The sequence below is a fragment of the Typopeltis vanoorti genome, chromosome 3, assembly GCF_054136105.1.
Source record: "Typopeltis vanoorti isolate ZY-2024b chromosome 3, IOZ_Tvanoo_1.0, whole genome shotgun sequence".
Lineage (NCBI taxonomy): Eukaryota > Metazoa > Arthropoda > Arachnida > Uropygi > Thelyphonidae > Typopeltis > Typopeltis vanoorti.
In genome coordinates, this window is record NC_143551.1 from 10,051,967 (window position 1) to 10,070,349 (window position 18,383).

At 36.7% G+C, this 18,383-nt stretch overlaps 1 protein-coding gene across 1 annotated transcript in view; it reads right to left on the reverse strand.

Moving 5' to 3' along the window:
• The window catches only part of LOC150107904 (TATA element modulatory factor-like), a 483,854-nt gene that overhangs the window by 352,201 nt on the left and 113,270 nt on the right, over positions 1–18,383 (reverse strand). The window contains exon 6 of the mRNA XM_090390537.1: positions 270–387. Coding sequence (XP_090246663.1) covers positions 270–387 — 118 coding nt within the window. The remainder of the gene's footprint in view (positions 1–269; positions 388–18,383) is intronic.

The following is an 18,383-nucleotide window of genomic DNA, read 5'->3' on the forward strand; positions in this document are numbered from 1 at the left end:
ATACAAACTACAATAACCTCATAAGGAAATGTTTGTCATAATGAAAGATTTGTAACAGTGAATTTTCTTTAGGATGACATTAATAATAATGTGGAATACTGGCCAGGACTAATCAACATTTGGAGTCAGTGATTTCATGCTAGAGTCTGCTGCAGCATTGGAATGTATATGCTGTTATTTACATTTTGCAGGGAGGCAAGGAAAGAAAATATTTAACACATCAAATATTAACATTAACAAAAACATTTAATATGAATGAAGTAAATTACCTTACAAGCTTGTTGTAACATGCTCTCCAAATTAGCAAGCCTTTGAGTAAATTCCTTTGATAATTCAGATAGATTTTGAGACTCTTTGGTATGAGCAGCTTCCATTTGCTGAATATGACTTTAAGGAAAGATGGGGAGGAAAATATATTAATTTAGTAGTAGGACATATGATTAACTTCTATCCTTTTACTTTCAGATGGGAATTAAAAAACATTTGCAGAAGCAAATATCCATTAACTCTCATCAAAAAAAAAAAAAAAATGCATATTACATTAAAATAAAGAGAACTTTATTTTACACCTCGAAGGAGTTCTTGTCCTCCTTGGAGGTGTCACATGATAAGAACTTTAGTTTAGAGGCTTTATGTCTTTCAGAAATAATGAACATTTTTGGATATATGAACATATGATGAACTATAATATTCATCAACTTTTATGAAAGCAAATATTTCACTTGGGGGAAGGAGGAATTATCAAAAACTAACAGATACACTTAATAAAATACAATAAGTATAAAATCCTACATCATACTATATACTGAAATAATAATTAAAAATTATTTTATTATTATGAATAACAATTGTATGAACGATTTTATTAATAACATATTATTCCATCTGGAATAACATGCTATTTTCTTTTGCCCAAATTTCCAGCCTATTCAAATCATTTTGCGTGTTGGATATCAGTAGCACCCCCGATTGCCCTGCCAATCGTTGCATCATCAGCAAAAAACTACATACCTCCTGTTAGACCATTCGTAATGTCATTAATGTATAAGCTGAACAATAATGGCCCAAGGACTGAATCCTGAGGTCTACCACTGGTTACCATAAATCTGACAGATTCACACCCACTGTATACCACTTTTTGATATCTGTCTATCAACCACCCCCTGATATTCAAGTAAAGAGTTTATATTCCAATGCCATATTCTCCAGTTTATGCAACAGCCTTTCACGTGGTATCACATCAGATGCCTTAGTAAAATCAACATTATCATAGCATATCCATTCCTTTTATCCAACTCAGCTGTAACATTGTAATAAATTATGAACAAATTGCTAAAACATGGCTTATTTAGTAAACCCATACTGCTCCTTCCAGAGTATAAAATGTTTGTGTACCCTTTTCTGTATGCGAGTTCCTACCAACTTCTCTAAAATCTTCACTACCACACCAGAGATACTGAGTAGTTAGACACAGTTTTGACACCAACCTTATACAATGGAACTATCATACATTCCTTTCATTCCTGAGATGACTCAAGTTATACAAACATGTGAAAGGCCTAGAGAAAGAATGTGAAAGATTCCTTTAGCAAACGTGCTGATATTCCATGTATCCCTATTGACAAATTCTTATTCAGGTTATGCAACAGCTCTTCAATCTCATTTTCATGCACCTCTAATTCTTCATCTAATGTAGAGGTGCATGAAAATGATTCTAATTCTTCATCTAATTAGCACTATGCATCATGTTAAATACACCTGGTTGATATGTCTTAGCAAAGTGAGCACTAATTAACTGAACAATCTCATTAGCTTCCAACACTCGAATACCATCTGCATTCAATAAAGTTGTTCTTCCACATTCATTCTTTCTTTTACTTGCATAATGATAAAATTCTTTTGGATTGCCTTAGCCTGCATAGTCGATTTCTTTTCATACTCCGATTTAGTTTTACAAACAATACTCATAATTTTTCTGGCCTGAGCTTTATATATTTCATAACTCCTCTCACTCTTATTCTCACAATATTCTTTCTCATTATCTTCTTCTTGTGGATCTCTTGTTTAATAAGGGTGCACATCCATTTCCCTCCAAACCTATTTATTATTTGAACACTAGGGATATATTCAGATACTGCCTGATTTAAAACACTTTTTCAAAAATTCCCTGCATTGCTGACATTTTTTCCGATTCAGTAAATGATACCATGGGACCAAAGATAGTATTCTGCTAAGTTGATCATAATTTCCAGCTTTGCAGTTTTCAGCATGAAACCTGTTCTAATCAAAGCATAAACACAATTGGATACTTTGATATGACAGTGATCATATCAAAGCATCATCATCACTGTCACTAACTGGTGATAAAATAGCCATAATGTTGACAGATATCCCTTCTGACACTATGAGCAAATCCAACACTCTTTGACCTTGAGTTCCATCTTATACATGCTGCTTGAGAAAGTTATCTTGCAACAATTCAATAAATTCCTCTTCTTTCTTTTTTATAATGAGATTTCTCTTCTACCCAATCAATGTTTGGAAAATTAAAGTCACCCATAATGACCACTTGTTTTGGTACCCATAAAGCTAAATTGGTGATGCATTTCTTCATTCCCTGCAACTGAGACACCAGGTCTGTAGCAACACCCTACCATACATTTCATTTTGTTAGCCTCCACATCACACCAGATATTCAAACTCACAGCTACATGGGACATTGTTACCATCATTTTCTTAGGTTTCTACCCCCAACTGTACTTAAGTCATCTGACATCATTAGTGGTCCTCCTCTCCTATCTCTGTCATTTCTAAACATAGTATACCCATTACACTTGATCCCAGTTACCATATCTGATTCTGATAGCTAGGTTTCACTAATGCCAACAATCTTAGGCCACATCATATTCAATAAAGCAATGAACTTAATCTCTTTGTTTCTGATGCTCCTGGCATTTGTGTATAGCGATAACAAATTACCACCTAGCCTATTCTTATAATTAGATATGCGATCTATTTGTCTTTGTAGAACTTTCTTTTTTCCCTTCGCAGACATACTCAAAAAGGTCCGAACCCAAAGTGTATATTTCTAATCCTTCACCAGATGCATAATCATGTTCGAAGCCATTCATATCTTTATCACATTTGAATACCATAGCTGAACATTCACACACAATTTTTCCATTCCTCCCTTAATAATCTAGTTTCCCTGTCTATATGCATTCGGTCTCATCCCAATACATAATTTTTCCAGGCTCATGATGCCAAATGAATTCAAGTGCAGGTTATCCCTCTTATACAAGTCTTTTCTGCCATCAAACGCACTGCACACACACACACACACACACACACACACACACATCTAAAACTTTGTATCCATTTCTTCTAACACAGACTGGGCATGGAATCATTTGCTAACTTTGCCCTTCCTCCTTAAGTCTGTACTGTCGTATTTGAGTAGCAAACCTACAATTTTTACTCTCTCACATTCTTTCTTGCTTCTTCCAACAGACCTTTCATATCCTCTCTCATATTATATTTGTCACTACTTAAATTATTAGTTCCCACAAGAACTAACATCTCTTTTACTCTTTTTTTCGATTATGTGGGTTATCTTTAATTTTTGCCCCTGGGAAACTAATAGTGACTTTCTTGGCAAGTACAAATTTTATGATTGAATCACCACCATATCACCTCTTTCTTCTTAGATTTTAATAACTTACCTTGCTGTTGTTATTATTACGATTACCAAGTTCAGTGCTTTCCTGCCTTTTCTTCTTCTGGTCCTTTTTCTTATCCTGTCTAAGTTTCATTAAACGTTTTTGCACTTTTTCTAATTCCCTGGTCAATTTTCTAATAAATTCACCAGGAGTGGAATGGCCAGTTCAGCTGAACACTCTTTTAGTACACGTACTGATATTCCATCAGTCCCTATTGCTGAATTATATTGGAGTTCCTTTATCTGTCTATTCTCATCTTTCAAGAAAGAACTGGAAAACTTTTAAGGTATGAATAATGTCTATTTTTGTGTGATGATGGATGGTGAACTATCTCATCTGCTTCTGATACAATGGTACTGTCTGCTTTCAGTATGATTATTCTTCTAAATTCAGGCTTTCTTTTACTTGCAGCATAATGCTACAATTCTTTTGTACTATCAAAGATTGTACAGGCAATTTCTTTTCGTACCCCAACTTAGTTTCTGTACAGTACCAGTAAATTTTCTGGAAATCTTTTTCTTATGGATCTATTGCTTCATGAGATTGTTACTATTATTATTAATAATATTGTCTTAAGACCCACGTGGAGTCAAAAAGACTCATATAGGAAGTCCTTTTGTCATACACACAGCTCATCATGCTGTGCCTCAAACTCACTCAAATTCTCTGCAGACACTACCCTCTCAGGCAAGGCATTCCAATCATTCACAACTCTGCATGCAAAAAATCTACTTCTCATTCTCCTGCTGACACCCTTCTTTTACAGATTCCAGGGATGACCTCTGGTTCTCCCTTGATCATCCACCGTTTCCTGATACTTCGACATTAATCCTATAACAACCTCTTACTAACTTACTCTCCATCTTTCCTCATATTCGACATTTCAGAGATCAGAAACTTCCTTAATCAGTCACCTCTGGACCCTTTCCAGCATCACTTCATCCTTGTGAAAACCAGGTGACCAAATCTGTGCACAGTAGTTTGTATGTGACTTAATAAAGACCTAATACAATGGAACAAGAATCTCCTTACTTCTACAAGTCAGTGTCCTCTGAATCATTCCCAGAATTCGTTGTGTTGTCCTCACAATTTTGGCAATGTGTCCTCCAAATTTTATATCCTTATCCACATCACCCGAGATCTCCTATTTCTCCCATCTCCAACAATGTTGTAAAATAATGTGTCATTATGTTATTTATTTAAGTTATTATGTTAATTATTTTCTTATTTATCTATGTCACACCTTTTGTATTCTTTTTTCTTTGTCTTTATCCTTCCTATGTCTACTTTAACTTCTACTCTGTTAAGTACTCTTTACCATGTTCTAATTTAAGCCAATTAATTTAGTCCCTGCTTGTAATCCTTTATACTTGTTACAAGTATTATCGCTGTTAGTGAAAAGGCCTCTGAAATAGGCAATTCATGGTTATAGTTAACTATCGCCCGCACAGTCCATGCGGTTGGCCTAGTGCCTTTGCACACTTCGCAACCATATGCCTGGGGAAGGAGTGTCCTAGGTTCGATTCCCATCAACAACGTGAGGAGCTCAAGGATCTTCCTCAGCCATAGCCAAGTTAGCCAGTCTTGGGCGTGGACAGCTGGTCCGAGGACACACACACAGATTACAGTCAGGAATACTGACCCAGTCATAGGTCTGATTCGTCAGCTATGTCGTTTCCGGAGCCGGATAAAATTTGGGGGGACTAGATGGTACCGTGAACTCCCATAAAAAGGGGAACGCTGTATCATCACACGAAATTTATTTATTTTATTTATCTCCCACACTATGTAATTCTGGGAAATTTGTATTATTTTTCGACTGCACCACTCTGAATTAATTTTATAGCATGAGAAGATTAGTTATAACACTAATAGAATAGTTCACTTTCTAAAATAGTTACATAAATAGTCAGTCATAGCAATTTCTCTAATTTAAGCCCACCGGTTCGGTTGTTTTTTTTATGAGACAGTGCATGGGTCAAAGATCAGGCGATAATTTTAAGCATACAAAACACATTTATTTTATCTTAGGCAACTTTACAATATGATACACACTTAAACAATTTCTCTCTAATGCCTATTTTAAACTCAAATTGTAACCTTACAATTTAGACCATCTATGCACAATGCTTAAATAACATGCTCTACAAAGTCTAGGCGATTACTGGCTGTTACAACCTATATCTTTGGCTAACATTCTTCTGAATATATATATATACTAGCTAATTCTCAGCCTCAATTATTTCTTATAGTGACTTATACAACTCTTTTAACAAAGTTACGTTCAGCAGACTTTCAATTCTTAATCACTATCTCAGCATTAATACAATAGAATCTACTCACAAATTCGTAGAAACATATACAGTCCTACCAGCTTTGAAGATTTGTGGTGGTCCTGCTGACTGCTTACCTTGGTACTATTTCCTAGCCTTTGCTGAACGGCTTTTGGCGGTAGTCCTGGTGTAGTCCACTTCCAGGATTTGTGGCATAGCTCACCGTCGGTTCTGGATCTGTTGTTGTCGGTGCATATCTGGTCGCACAATTAGGCATGTTCCGCTACCGAAAATACATCTCCGTAGAAAAATCTGCCTCTCCTGGTATTTTCCTGTGTCTAGGGGTCATGATCGAACGAAATCTCAGAAGTCCGAGCAAGCCAACGGACTGCAGCAAAATTAACACCCCCCCTTCCCCTTTTGAGGTTTTCAAGACCTCTTTTATACAATTCTGTGGTTCCTTGTTTTAGGGTCAGAGACCCCTGAATCTTCTGTAAATAACTGACGTCACTGTTGTCTTGACCTTCATTTTTGGCAGCAAAATCTCCACATCTGAATGACCAATACCTTTGTTCACTATCAAGTCGCCAACATAATCTTGTCTAATCCCATTTAACTTGGGGTAGAAATACTTTAACATTCTGTTACCCTTATAACTTCATATCAGAACTTAATATTAAATCAACTTAATGTATAATTATAACCATTATAATATTGTATAATTAATGAACAATTCTATTTCATTCTTTAGTCAGTTACCTTTACAAGTTTACAATCAGTATTTCACCGTCAATATCCAGTAATGTACAATTCTGTTCCTTTCACATGATTTGTGACCTATGTAAAATCGATGTAGGAAAATTTTTTTTAAATTTTACCGCATCGAATTTTACAATATATCCCCACCAAGCATAAATTCTACATCCCATCTTTGTTTACCAAAATTTAAAAACTTACATTTTGCAACACTGACCAGGCACCCCCACTCCATTCTCCTCACACATTTCTGCTAACATGTCATTCATAATCCCTGCTTTCCACCTTATTTCATCACCTACCATACTATTATCATTTATCCTTCTCAACAGCCTCCTGATATCCAATATGACATGTTCTTTGTTCGCAGTCAAGTCATTTGTTCCTATTACAATTACCAACTCTTCTGCTTGATTACTTCTCGTATCCAATGCTTCAATCACTCTGCTCATTCTACCTCCAGTAAAACAAACTTTGTACATCCTCTAGTCCAGCATACCTTTAATAATTGAATACCATACAATGCCACCCGCAGGTGTCTCATTACCTCTTTTATACCAATATTATTCATTTTCATCATTTTCACTCTTACAATCATATCTTGAATTCTCTTAACTTCATTCCGCATCCATTTCATTTTCGCTCTCATTTATTTTCTCAATTTTGTTACCAGCATACACAATTGTTTGTAGTCAATGCAGCTTGCCACCTTATCTTTAAGTGCACTTTTTGTTTTTTAACTTCCACTACATTTGCATAACTTTCGTCCTTCTTACCATCAATTGTTAACTTTCTCTGATCGCTTATTCTCTTTTTTAAAAACATTTTTACTATGTTTTCGCTACTCTTTAACCATCCTTTTCTATCAGACGAGCACTCATCCTGATTGTGGTGTTTTCACTATTATTTCCAGATTTGTAGTTCCAGATTTGTAACTTGTGCTGATTGAAATATTCTCATAGTGGGTGACTTCCCATGTTAGTAAGGTAAGTTTGCCACCAACTGATAGCAAAACAGTCAAATCCTTAAATGAGACACCTTCTGACACTGTGATTAGATCTGACACTTTTTGCCCTTGAATGGCTTCTTTCCCATGCTGCATTTAAGCTGTCTTGCAACAGCTTAATAAATTATCCCTAATTCTTATCAAAGTAATATTATTTTACATAAGAATAGCTGCCTTAAAAACTGAAAACTTGAACATGATATGGATTTTAAGAAAAGAAACAAAACAGGAGAACCAATTATATAATTTTATTATTATTATTATTATGTGACACCTCCAAGAAATTTAGAAATTCAATTTAGAAATTAAATATAGAATTACATTGAATGGTTAAAACCTATAGATTCAACTAGAAATAAGTTAAAATTTAAAAAAAGAAGTAAAGTATGAAATTCCAGTTAACTTATTTTTAAGATAACTGGTATGTCTTTATCAGAAATAATGATAAAAGGATGTGTTAGGCCACTGGTTTTTATGAGAGAGGAGATGAAGCATCATCATGGTAAACAAGATGAACCAATGTCAGTATGGATACCAACTACTAAAAAATGTCATCTAAAGAGTGTCCATTTACATATCAAATATCAATACAGAACCATTAGGTTATCACAGAACACTACTAACTAACACACTATCTAATTATATTCAGCAGAAAACAGTCTAATATTCCAATCAACACCAACAGGCCCATCAAAAAACTAAAATGTCATTCATTCTCTTCATTCTGCTATCTATTACCTTTGATTGACATCTTTATGAACTCAAAACTAAAATTCCTCGAAAGAAATTAATGAATTTTGTCATTGGAAAACACCTGCATCTTACACAAATATGAACTGATAAATCTCCATGTACATTATTTCATTATTTATGAATATGCTTAAAAATGAACTTTTTTGAAGTATGTGATTCATCAAACAGAATTAATATCAGCCAGAGTTAATATCACTGGCTACAGGTCACTAGGCTACATTCTGTCACCAGAAAAGTTTTCGGCCTAACAATGAAAAAACAAATTTATAATTTCAAAATTATTTTTATTTTTCAACATAATCTCCACTAAAGCTAATACATTTATTCCAGTGATGCTCCAGTGCCATTAACCCATCCCTGTAGTGGTTCTCAGTAAAATCTGCAAAATACCCCTCTACAGCTGTAATCGCCTCTTGATTCGAAGAAAAAACGCTGACCAGCGAGGAAGAGTTTTAGTTTTGGGAAGAGATAGAAGTCAGAAGGAGCAAAATCGGGGGAATAAGGTGGATGTTCCACCAATTCATAGTGCAAATCTCTTAATTTTCCCATTGCCAAAATACCTTTGTGGGCAGGTGTACTGTCCTGATGAAAGATGATTTTTTTTTTTTTTCTGCAAACTGGGTCTTTTCTCACAAATTTTTTCATCTGGTCTGGATTGGAATAATATTCTCTGGTTATTGTTTTACCCTTTTCAAGATAATTAATAAAATGCCTTTAGCATCCCAAAACAATGATGCCATGATGGCCTTTCCTGCTGATGGAACTGACTTTGTCTTCTTTGGCACTGAACAACAGGCTTCTGTCCACTGTTTTGACTGCTGTTTGGATTCTGGTGTGTAATGGTGAATCCAAGTCTCATCCATAGTAATAAATCGATGCACATAATCATTTTATTCTTGGTAAAACGCTCTAAGCACTGTGCAGAGATTTTCATGAGAGTGCCATTTTGATCTGCTGTGAGCAAGCGTGGCACCCATCTTGTGCAAAGCTTTTTCATTTGTAATTCTTCATGCAAAATATATCCTACATGTTCTTTTGAAATGCCTATAGTCTCAGCAATTTCATGCACTTTAACTCGGCAGTCATCCAATACCATATTGTGCAATCAACGATTGCACAATATGGTATTGATCAATGATTTCTGGTGGTGTTACACTTTTTGGATGTCCTTCACGTGAATCATCATCAAGGCTGGTACAGCCATGTTTAAACTCTGCAGCCCATTTCTTAATTGTCAAAAACAAAGGAGAAGAGTGCCCATAAACTTTTATGAACTTCAAATGAATTTCTTTTGGCGTTAAACCTTCTTTTACAAAGAATTTTATAACCGCAGGATACTCAATTTTATTCATTTCAAGGGATACAGACAACATTTTTGCTTCAGATAGCTGTATAAAATAAACTACTTGATAGAATGACTTGCAATTTCACATGGATGCTTATGACAGATGTACCAACTTAGAAAAAAAACCGTGCCTATAGTGTTGCCATCTATGGTCGAGGCCATGTACTTTTCAGACCATCCTCGTATGGTTCTGATGTATACATGCGAGAGAACACAGAAAACTGCAAAATACTATCCTTTTCTAATCATATTAACACCAAGATCATCACGGCAAAGGCAGCTGGCACAACAATAGTGTTAGTTTACAAACCACCAAAACAAACTTGGCTCATCCTACTCACCAACATCCAGCAGTCTACACAGGAGATTTTAATAGTCAACATTATTCCTGGGACTATTGTGGAAATGATATTAACAGAACTAGACTGATGGAATGGGCTGAAAGCCTTGGACCATCACTGGTTTTTGATGCAAAAGACTCTGGAACTTTTAAATCAGGTAGATGGAAGATAGACTCAAACCCTGTCCTCTGCTTTATCACTTGTAATACCAAGGATAATCCTTTACTCACTGATAGGAAAGATTTTGAAAACTTTCCAGGATCTCAACATAGACCTGTTATAGTCATTATAGGAATACAAATCCCGATTATACAATCTGTGGAAAGACCAAGATGGAATTTTCGCAAAGCTAACTGGGAACAATACTCTGAACAAATTGAATCTAACATCCGTTGGGTACAACCTGAAATTGAAAATTATAAATATTTTGTAGGAGTACTGATAGGTACTGCAAAACAATGTATACCAAGAGGTTTCCGGAAACAGTACACCACGCTGGTCTCCTGAAACCGAGGAACTATTCAAAAAATACAAAAAAGATCCAGATCCTGAAATTGGAAAAAGAATTTTAGAAATACTTAATGAACAATGCCACCAATTGGAAAACCACAACTGAAAATTTAGACTTCACCCACTCTAGCTGCAAGGCTTGGGCTTTACTATAAAAACTTGGAACTGCATCAGTTTCTAAGTAGAAAGAAGTCAGAGAGATCACTCCTAAAGACATAGCGACAAGAATCCAGCAAATATCTAACAACGTAAAGATTAGTGCATCCTATTCTAAAGAAATTAGGACCAAATATATCCATGTTTATAGAAGTGTCAAACAAAATAACCACCTCTCAATGCCACTCACTGAAAACGAACTGATTCAAACAATGAAATCACTGAAAAATAACGAAGCAGCAGGCCTGGATGGTATATACCCTGAGTTCATTAAACATCTTGGAAATAACACCCGTAAGTGGCTTTTGAAGTTTTTCTGTAAAATTCTAGAAAGTGAGAACATCCCGAAAGAATTCCTGGGGAGCAAAGTTATAGCCATCCTAAAACCTGGAAAAGAGCCTACTGATGCAGCAAACTATCAACCAATATCTTTACTAAGTATTGCCTATAAACTTTTTGAACGATTACTCTATAATCAAATTTACCCATTGATTAATGCCATAGTATCAAATGAACAAGCCGGATTCAGAGACTCACACAGCTGCTACAATCAAGTACTTGCCCTTACTACACATATAGACGCTGGTTTTCAAAAAGGCCTTAAAACCTCAGTAGCATTCATAGATCTGTCTGCTGCATACAACACAGTTTGGGTGAATGGACTCATACTGAAATTTGCAACTATAATACAAGACCCAAAAATGATTAACATCCTAAAGCACATGATATCAAAGCACAAATTCAATGTACAACTGAATAGTAAAAATAGTCCCTTTAAAGCAGTAAAAAAATGGACTACCATAGGGCTCTGTGCTAGCTCTGTTCCTCTTTAATTTATACATTAGTGACATGCCACAAACCTCCTCTTGAAAGTTTGCATATGCAGACGATCTGGCATTGGCAACTCAGACTAAACACCTGAAAGAGGCTGAGACTATGCTCAGTTCTGACCTTGAAGTTCTGTACAACTATTACACTAAATGGCGTCTCTGCCCAAATCTCTCTAAAACTGATGTTTACACATTTCATTTAAACAATCATCAAGCTGATAAAAGGCTGAAGGTCTCATTCAAAGGAGAAACTTTGAAGCACAACCCCAACCCAAAATATCTTGGAGTCACCTTAGATCACTCTTTAACCTTCAGGAAACACCCGAAGGTTAAATGTCTGGAAAGTGTCTGCCAAAAGCTAAAAACTAGGAATAATATCATCAGGAAGCTTGTGTGTTCGGGCTGGGGGGGCAGGAGCCAACACTTAAAAATTTGCTGCCCATGCCCTAGTGTACTCTTGTGCAGAATACTGTGCTCCGGTGTGGTATTCGAGTCACCATGTAAGCAAGGTCGATGTGCAACTTAACAATACCACGAGAATTATCACGGGCTGCATAAAATCTACACCTGTTGAGTGCAGTGGTAGCCCATACATAAACACTGCGACATTGCAGCATCCCCAATGAAAAAATAAAAAAATTAAATTTTGTTTGTGTTTATAAATAATAACAATGCTTACAACATTATATAAATGCAGTACAACATGTTAAAGGTTACAGCTTATGTTTTGACATTGATTGAATAGTTAATAATTGGAATTATTCGATTAATGCTTTAGATTATGAAACAAATGCACTGCGATCTAACGCCGATATTCCTTTGCTCTTGATTGCACGTTACGTCATTCCCAACTGTAACTGCTCAAACGGCAGTATATTTTTAGTAAGCGTATGCGCCTTATTTCTGTGAGATATGAAACGTTTATTATAGGTGCGTGTACCTGGTAAACTATTTTTTGTAAATCTTATTTTATTTTGTTAAAATAATATATAATTATTTATTTATTATAGATACAAGGCTGAATTGTCCGCGCGGTTAGCCTAGTGGCTTTGCGCTTCGCAACCATATGCCTGGGGAAGGAGTGTCCTAGGTTCGATTCCCGTCGGAGACGTGAGGAGCTGAAGGATCTTCCTCAGCCATAGCCAAGTTAGCCGGTCTTGGGCGCGGGCAGTAGGGTTTTTTCCGCCAGTTTATCTGGTGTTTTTCATCCCGCAAGCAGGCAAACCGGCCCCTTGAACACACAGGGATACAGCCAAGAATACCTTGAGGCATAGGAGTGACCATTCTATCCTCGTATTTCGGTTACGAAATCCAAGCATGCTTGGAAGGTTGTGGGCCTTAAAGGCCTGTTAAAACCAGTGGGATAGATAGACAAGGCTGAATTATGATGAGTTTCACTGTTGAAAATACGAAAAGAATAATATTTTTTCAATTATCGTGACACGAAACAAATGCACTGCGATCTAACGTCGATAATCGTTTGCACTTGTCATTGCTATTGATACAAAACTAAGGAATTTTTAATATGTAAATTTATTTATTAATAAATTCATTACCGATTAGGAAAAAAAAGGGTTTTTTTTTTTTTTTTTTGTATATGCAGCACCCCCACTTAAAATTTTCACCAGTCGCCACTGGTTGAGTGGCTAGCAAACATCATATTACCAGACATAAGGAGGAAAGCTGCCACTAACAGAGAGTGGATAAAATGTATGCGAAATAGCAACTTACCCATCCATGAGGACCTCCAAAATCTACCTATTTGCTTAAAGTCCCGCAACCCAATCTGGAAAACTCAGCAACCAGATACACATTCTCCTGAAACTGAATTGAAGAATCACTGGCTTACTTAAACAATAAAAAACGGACACCTCAATACAGATCCCACAACAGAGGCCCCTGGCTTTGACCTGCCCAGACAACAATGGAGCACACTCAACTGCCTGAGGACAGGGTATGCCAGATGTGCCACCATGATGTACAAGTGGGGCTTGCATCAATACCGAACATGTGACTGTGGTGCTGATCAACAGATCGTCAATCATATTATCCAGGACTGCCCACTGTGGAGTTTTAAGGGCACATTGATGGACATGTTCCAAGCTACCCGGACACAGTCCAATTTATTAGAGTCAATCTGAACTTAAATTTGTGATTTTTGGTATCTAGTTTTAGTATATATATTCAGTTTTTATCTTTCTATTTGCATAAATTCAACTCATATGAAATGTATGTATCTATGTATCAGACAGAAGTATGATTTCTAACATGAAATTACAAAACCTGTATGCTCTTTTTTGAAGGTCTAATTCAGGAATTAGACCTTCATATCGTAATTACAAGACAATGCTCATAATTATGATAATATGAGGGTTGTTTGAGAAGTTTGGTAAATTTCCAATAGACGGTAACACAATTTGTTCATTCATACCAGTGTCAGCCCGTATCATCTTTTTTCATGACCCCTGGCAAAATTTTAGCCACATGTAATGCGTAGTTGTCGTTTGGCAAACATTTAAAATGACTGTGTTTGCATTCTTCATAAAAATGGAGAAAAACGAGCAGATCAAAGCCACGTTAGATGCAGCTCATGGGAACTCTGCACCAGACTATTTATTTTTGGATATATGAGTTTAAACATGGTCGTAAATCCATCAAGATGAAGCACGCTCCGGACACCTGCTGAGGTCACTACAAAGGAAATGATTGACAAAATCCATGGTATCGTTATGGAAGACCGCCGAGTGAAAATGTGTGAAATTGATGAGATTGTAGGCATCTCAACTGAACAGGTGTATAATATCCTGCATGAAAAATTGCACATGAAAAAGCTGTTTGCACAATGGGTGCCGCAATTGTTGACTGTTGTTCAAAAACGTATGAGAAAAGACATTTCAACACAGTGTTTGGCAATGTTTAATCGCAATTCGCAGGATTTTGTGCACAAATTCGTGACTGTAGACGCAACTTTAGATCCACCACCACTACACACCTGAGTCCAAGCAGCAGTCAAAACAATAGACAATGCTCAGTGAAAGAGCACCAAAAAAAGCAAAGACTGTTTTGTTAGCTGGAAAGATGATGGCCACTGTCTTTTGGGATTCCCAAGGAATTATCATGAGAGACTATTTGGAAAAGGGTAAGACAATAACAGGAGTCTATTATGTGTCACTGTTGGACCATTTAAAAGAAGAACTGAAGGAAAAACAGCCAAGATTGGTGCACAAAAAAAGTGCTCTTTCATCAAGACAATGCACCGTACCAAACATCGGCCATTGCAATGGCAAAATTGCATGAATTGAGGTTCAAATTGGTTCCACATTCACCGTATTCTCCGGACTTAGCCCCATGTGACTTTTTCTTGTTCCCAAGCATAAAAATTTGGCTCAGCGGAAAAAAATGTTCTTCAAACGAGGATGTCATCAAGGTTGTCAATGACTATTTTGCACAATTTGACAAATCCTACTTTTTATATGGAATGAAAAAATTGGAAACTCCCTAGACCAAATGTGTAGATCTCGATGGAGACTACTGAGAAATAAAGGTGATTTTTTCCCCAAAAAAAAAGTGTTTAGCTTATTCTTTTACCAAACTTTTCAAACAACCCTCGTATAAGTAGCAATAACATGTTAATCATTAGTGAAGAGCAGTTTTCAAAATTAAACATTTTGTGAAATACTGTCTTTAAAGAACTCAATATTTCACAATGCCATATGATTAACATGAATCACCAATAAATAATCAATATATCTTTGCATGGCCTTGAAGAAAAACTAACAATAGGTTTGAACTGAAAACATTTATTGTTAAAAGACCATAAGATTTAGTGATTATAAATACAAAGAGCCAACAAGTTTCACTAGCCACTGTCTAGCATTTTCAAGGCTGTACTGGTGTGAAAACAAATGCATCAAGTTACATGAAAACATACACTTAATAACTGTTAGGCCATTACATTTGATAATTTGTGTTTATGGCGTGCATGCGTTCGAATGCTTCAGTCAGAATCCAGTACATGACCATGTGTTGTGTAGTTTTTCGCATATTGTAGTTCTGTTGAGCTGAGAGAATTGATGAGATATTTCCATATGTCTTTAAGAATAGCACCTTGATTTCTATTTAAATTATTGCCTGTGCGTAGAACCACTGCTGCTTCTTTGAACGTTCTGTGTCTGTAGTCATTCTCGATGTAAGGCATAGAACTGTTTTTCCAATCTATAACATGATTTGATGTTGAGAAATGATGAGCTAAACCAGATGTGATGATTCTATTGTGATTGACATCCCCCCACGTGTTCCTTCTGTCTTATTTCAAAACTTCTGTCTGTCCAATGTAAGAAAGGCCACACAAGATGAGGTGCCTTTCTTCAAATTTCCTGGAGTATATGAAATTCCATGCACGTGTGGCCTTTCTTACATTGGACACTTGTTGGCTCTTTGTATTTGTAATCATTAAATCTTATGGTCTTTTAACAATAAACGTTCTCAGTTTTAACAGCTTAGACCAAAAATGAACGGTTTAACAATAGGTTTCTGTTCCCACAATCACTGCATGAACCATAGGAATATGTTAATGATCAGCATGTCTGAATACTAAATGTGCAAGTTTGCTTTGTTATACAGGGTGTCCCATAATTCTTAGTGCAGTTTTAAACTTTAATAGGTCCAACATTATAAAAGTAACAGATTTATACTATATAATAGCTTAAAGAGTATCTAATTAAGTTTTATCTACAATGATTTGTTTTTTATTAGTGCTCAACATGACCACCATCTTGTGAGATGCATGTAACTAGGCAATTTTCGAAGTTCCGGAAAGCGTTTTGTAGTTGCTGAACAGTGAATGCATTGATTGCGTTTGTAATTTTAGTCTTAAGGTCATCGAGAGAAACAGGTTTTGAAGCACATGACTGTTTTGAGGTCTAACGGACCCAGGTCAGGTGACCGACATAGCCATGCAAGAGCACCTCCTCTACTGATTCACCTGTCTGCGAACGTGTCATCGAGAAACGTTCGTACCTGTGTCGCATAGTGACAGGGTGCCCCATCCTGTTGGAAAATAATTTTATTCATAAGATTTAATCTCTTTAATTCAAGAATAAAAAAATTCTGAAGCATTGCTAAATAAGATTCACCCCTGACAGTGGGCTCATCAAAAAAGAATGGCCAGACAATGCAACACCTCTTAACTGTGCACCACACCTTAATTCTTGGTAAGTCTCTCGTGTTGCCACATTTCCTGAGGCTTTTCTGTACCCTAAATGAAGCAATTATGAACTTTCTCACTTATGTGGAAAGTTGCTTCATCTGAAAAAGTCAACATATCAATAGCATCTGTGTCATTTTCCATTAGTGTCTTCATCAGTTGACAGAAATCCAACCTGGCATGATAATCCTCTTCTTGTAGTATTTGAACAGTTGTAATTTTGTAAGCATGTTTATGGAGTTATCTGGTTAGAATTCTGTGCACTGTAGTATTTAGTACATTTAACTCAGCAGCAGCACGTTGCACTGATTTCTAGACTCTTATCAAATACCCTTTCGATTTTGACCACATTCGCTTCTCTTGATGAACGGCTCCCTGATCTGGATTTGTCATGAATTGATTCAGTATCTTTGAATTTTTTCATTCATTTATTAATTAAACTAGGGGGGGGGATACCAACCCCCGGTGCCTACGGTGCCCAATGCCCCGTGTTCCGGACTGATAGGCAGATTCTCCTTGAATTCCGATGACTCGAATTTTGAAGAATCGAAAGGGGGATTCTGCTCCCTGGCACCCAAACTCCTCGAGTTCCGGACTGGTAGGCCGGTTCTCCTTGAATTCTGATGACTCGAAAGGGGAGTTTCCACCCCCTGGCACCTAAGCAGACCAACCACCCCCCTCCCCCAAGTTCCTGACTGGTGGGCCAGTTCCTCTTGAATTCTGATGACTCGAAAGGGGGGTTCCACCCCCCCTGGCGCCTACGGTGCCAAACCCCCAAGTTCCGGACTGGTAGGCCGGTTCTCCTTGAATTCTGATTACTCGAATTTTGAAAATTCGAAAGGGGTCCACCTCCTGGTGCCTAGTATAGCCGCTGAGTGGCGAGTCTTCAAGGGGGGATCTCCCCACCCCCGCCACCCAACCCTCTGAGTTCTGGACTGGTAGGCCAGTTCTCCTTGAACTCTGATAGGAGAACCGGCTAGGTTTGCTATCAGACCTAGAACGCATCTTCATGATGTCATATCGCTAAGTATTAGAAGAGCAAACACTGGAAAAAAAAAAATTAATGAGTTATCCTGATTAAACTTTCCCAAATTTTTGATATAGATATACAGTCATTACGATTCAAGTTAGGACATTGAAGTAAGGCCTCTACACTTTCTTTACATAAACGTTCAAATTTGTAGTGACATCTGTGAAGGAGGTCTTGGACCAAAGGATGTTGTGGTTTGTTTCTAATCCATGCTGAACAAATCCAGATTTCTCAGATTTGTTGTGTTGAATTGATGCTTGAATTCTTTTTTCTATGGAACGTCCAGTTTGTCCAAAGTAAGAAAGATTATAATTACGAGGAACTCAATACACACCAGGTAGAGACAAGGTTGAGCGTTTATCTTTAGATGAAGGAAACTGGGTAGATAATTTGTTAATAGGTGTATAAGTGGCTGTTAGATCATATTTCTTTAGAATTCTCGAAATTGGTTCTGAAAT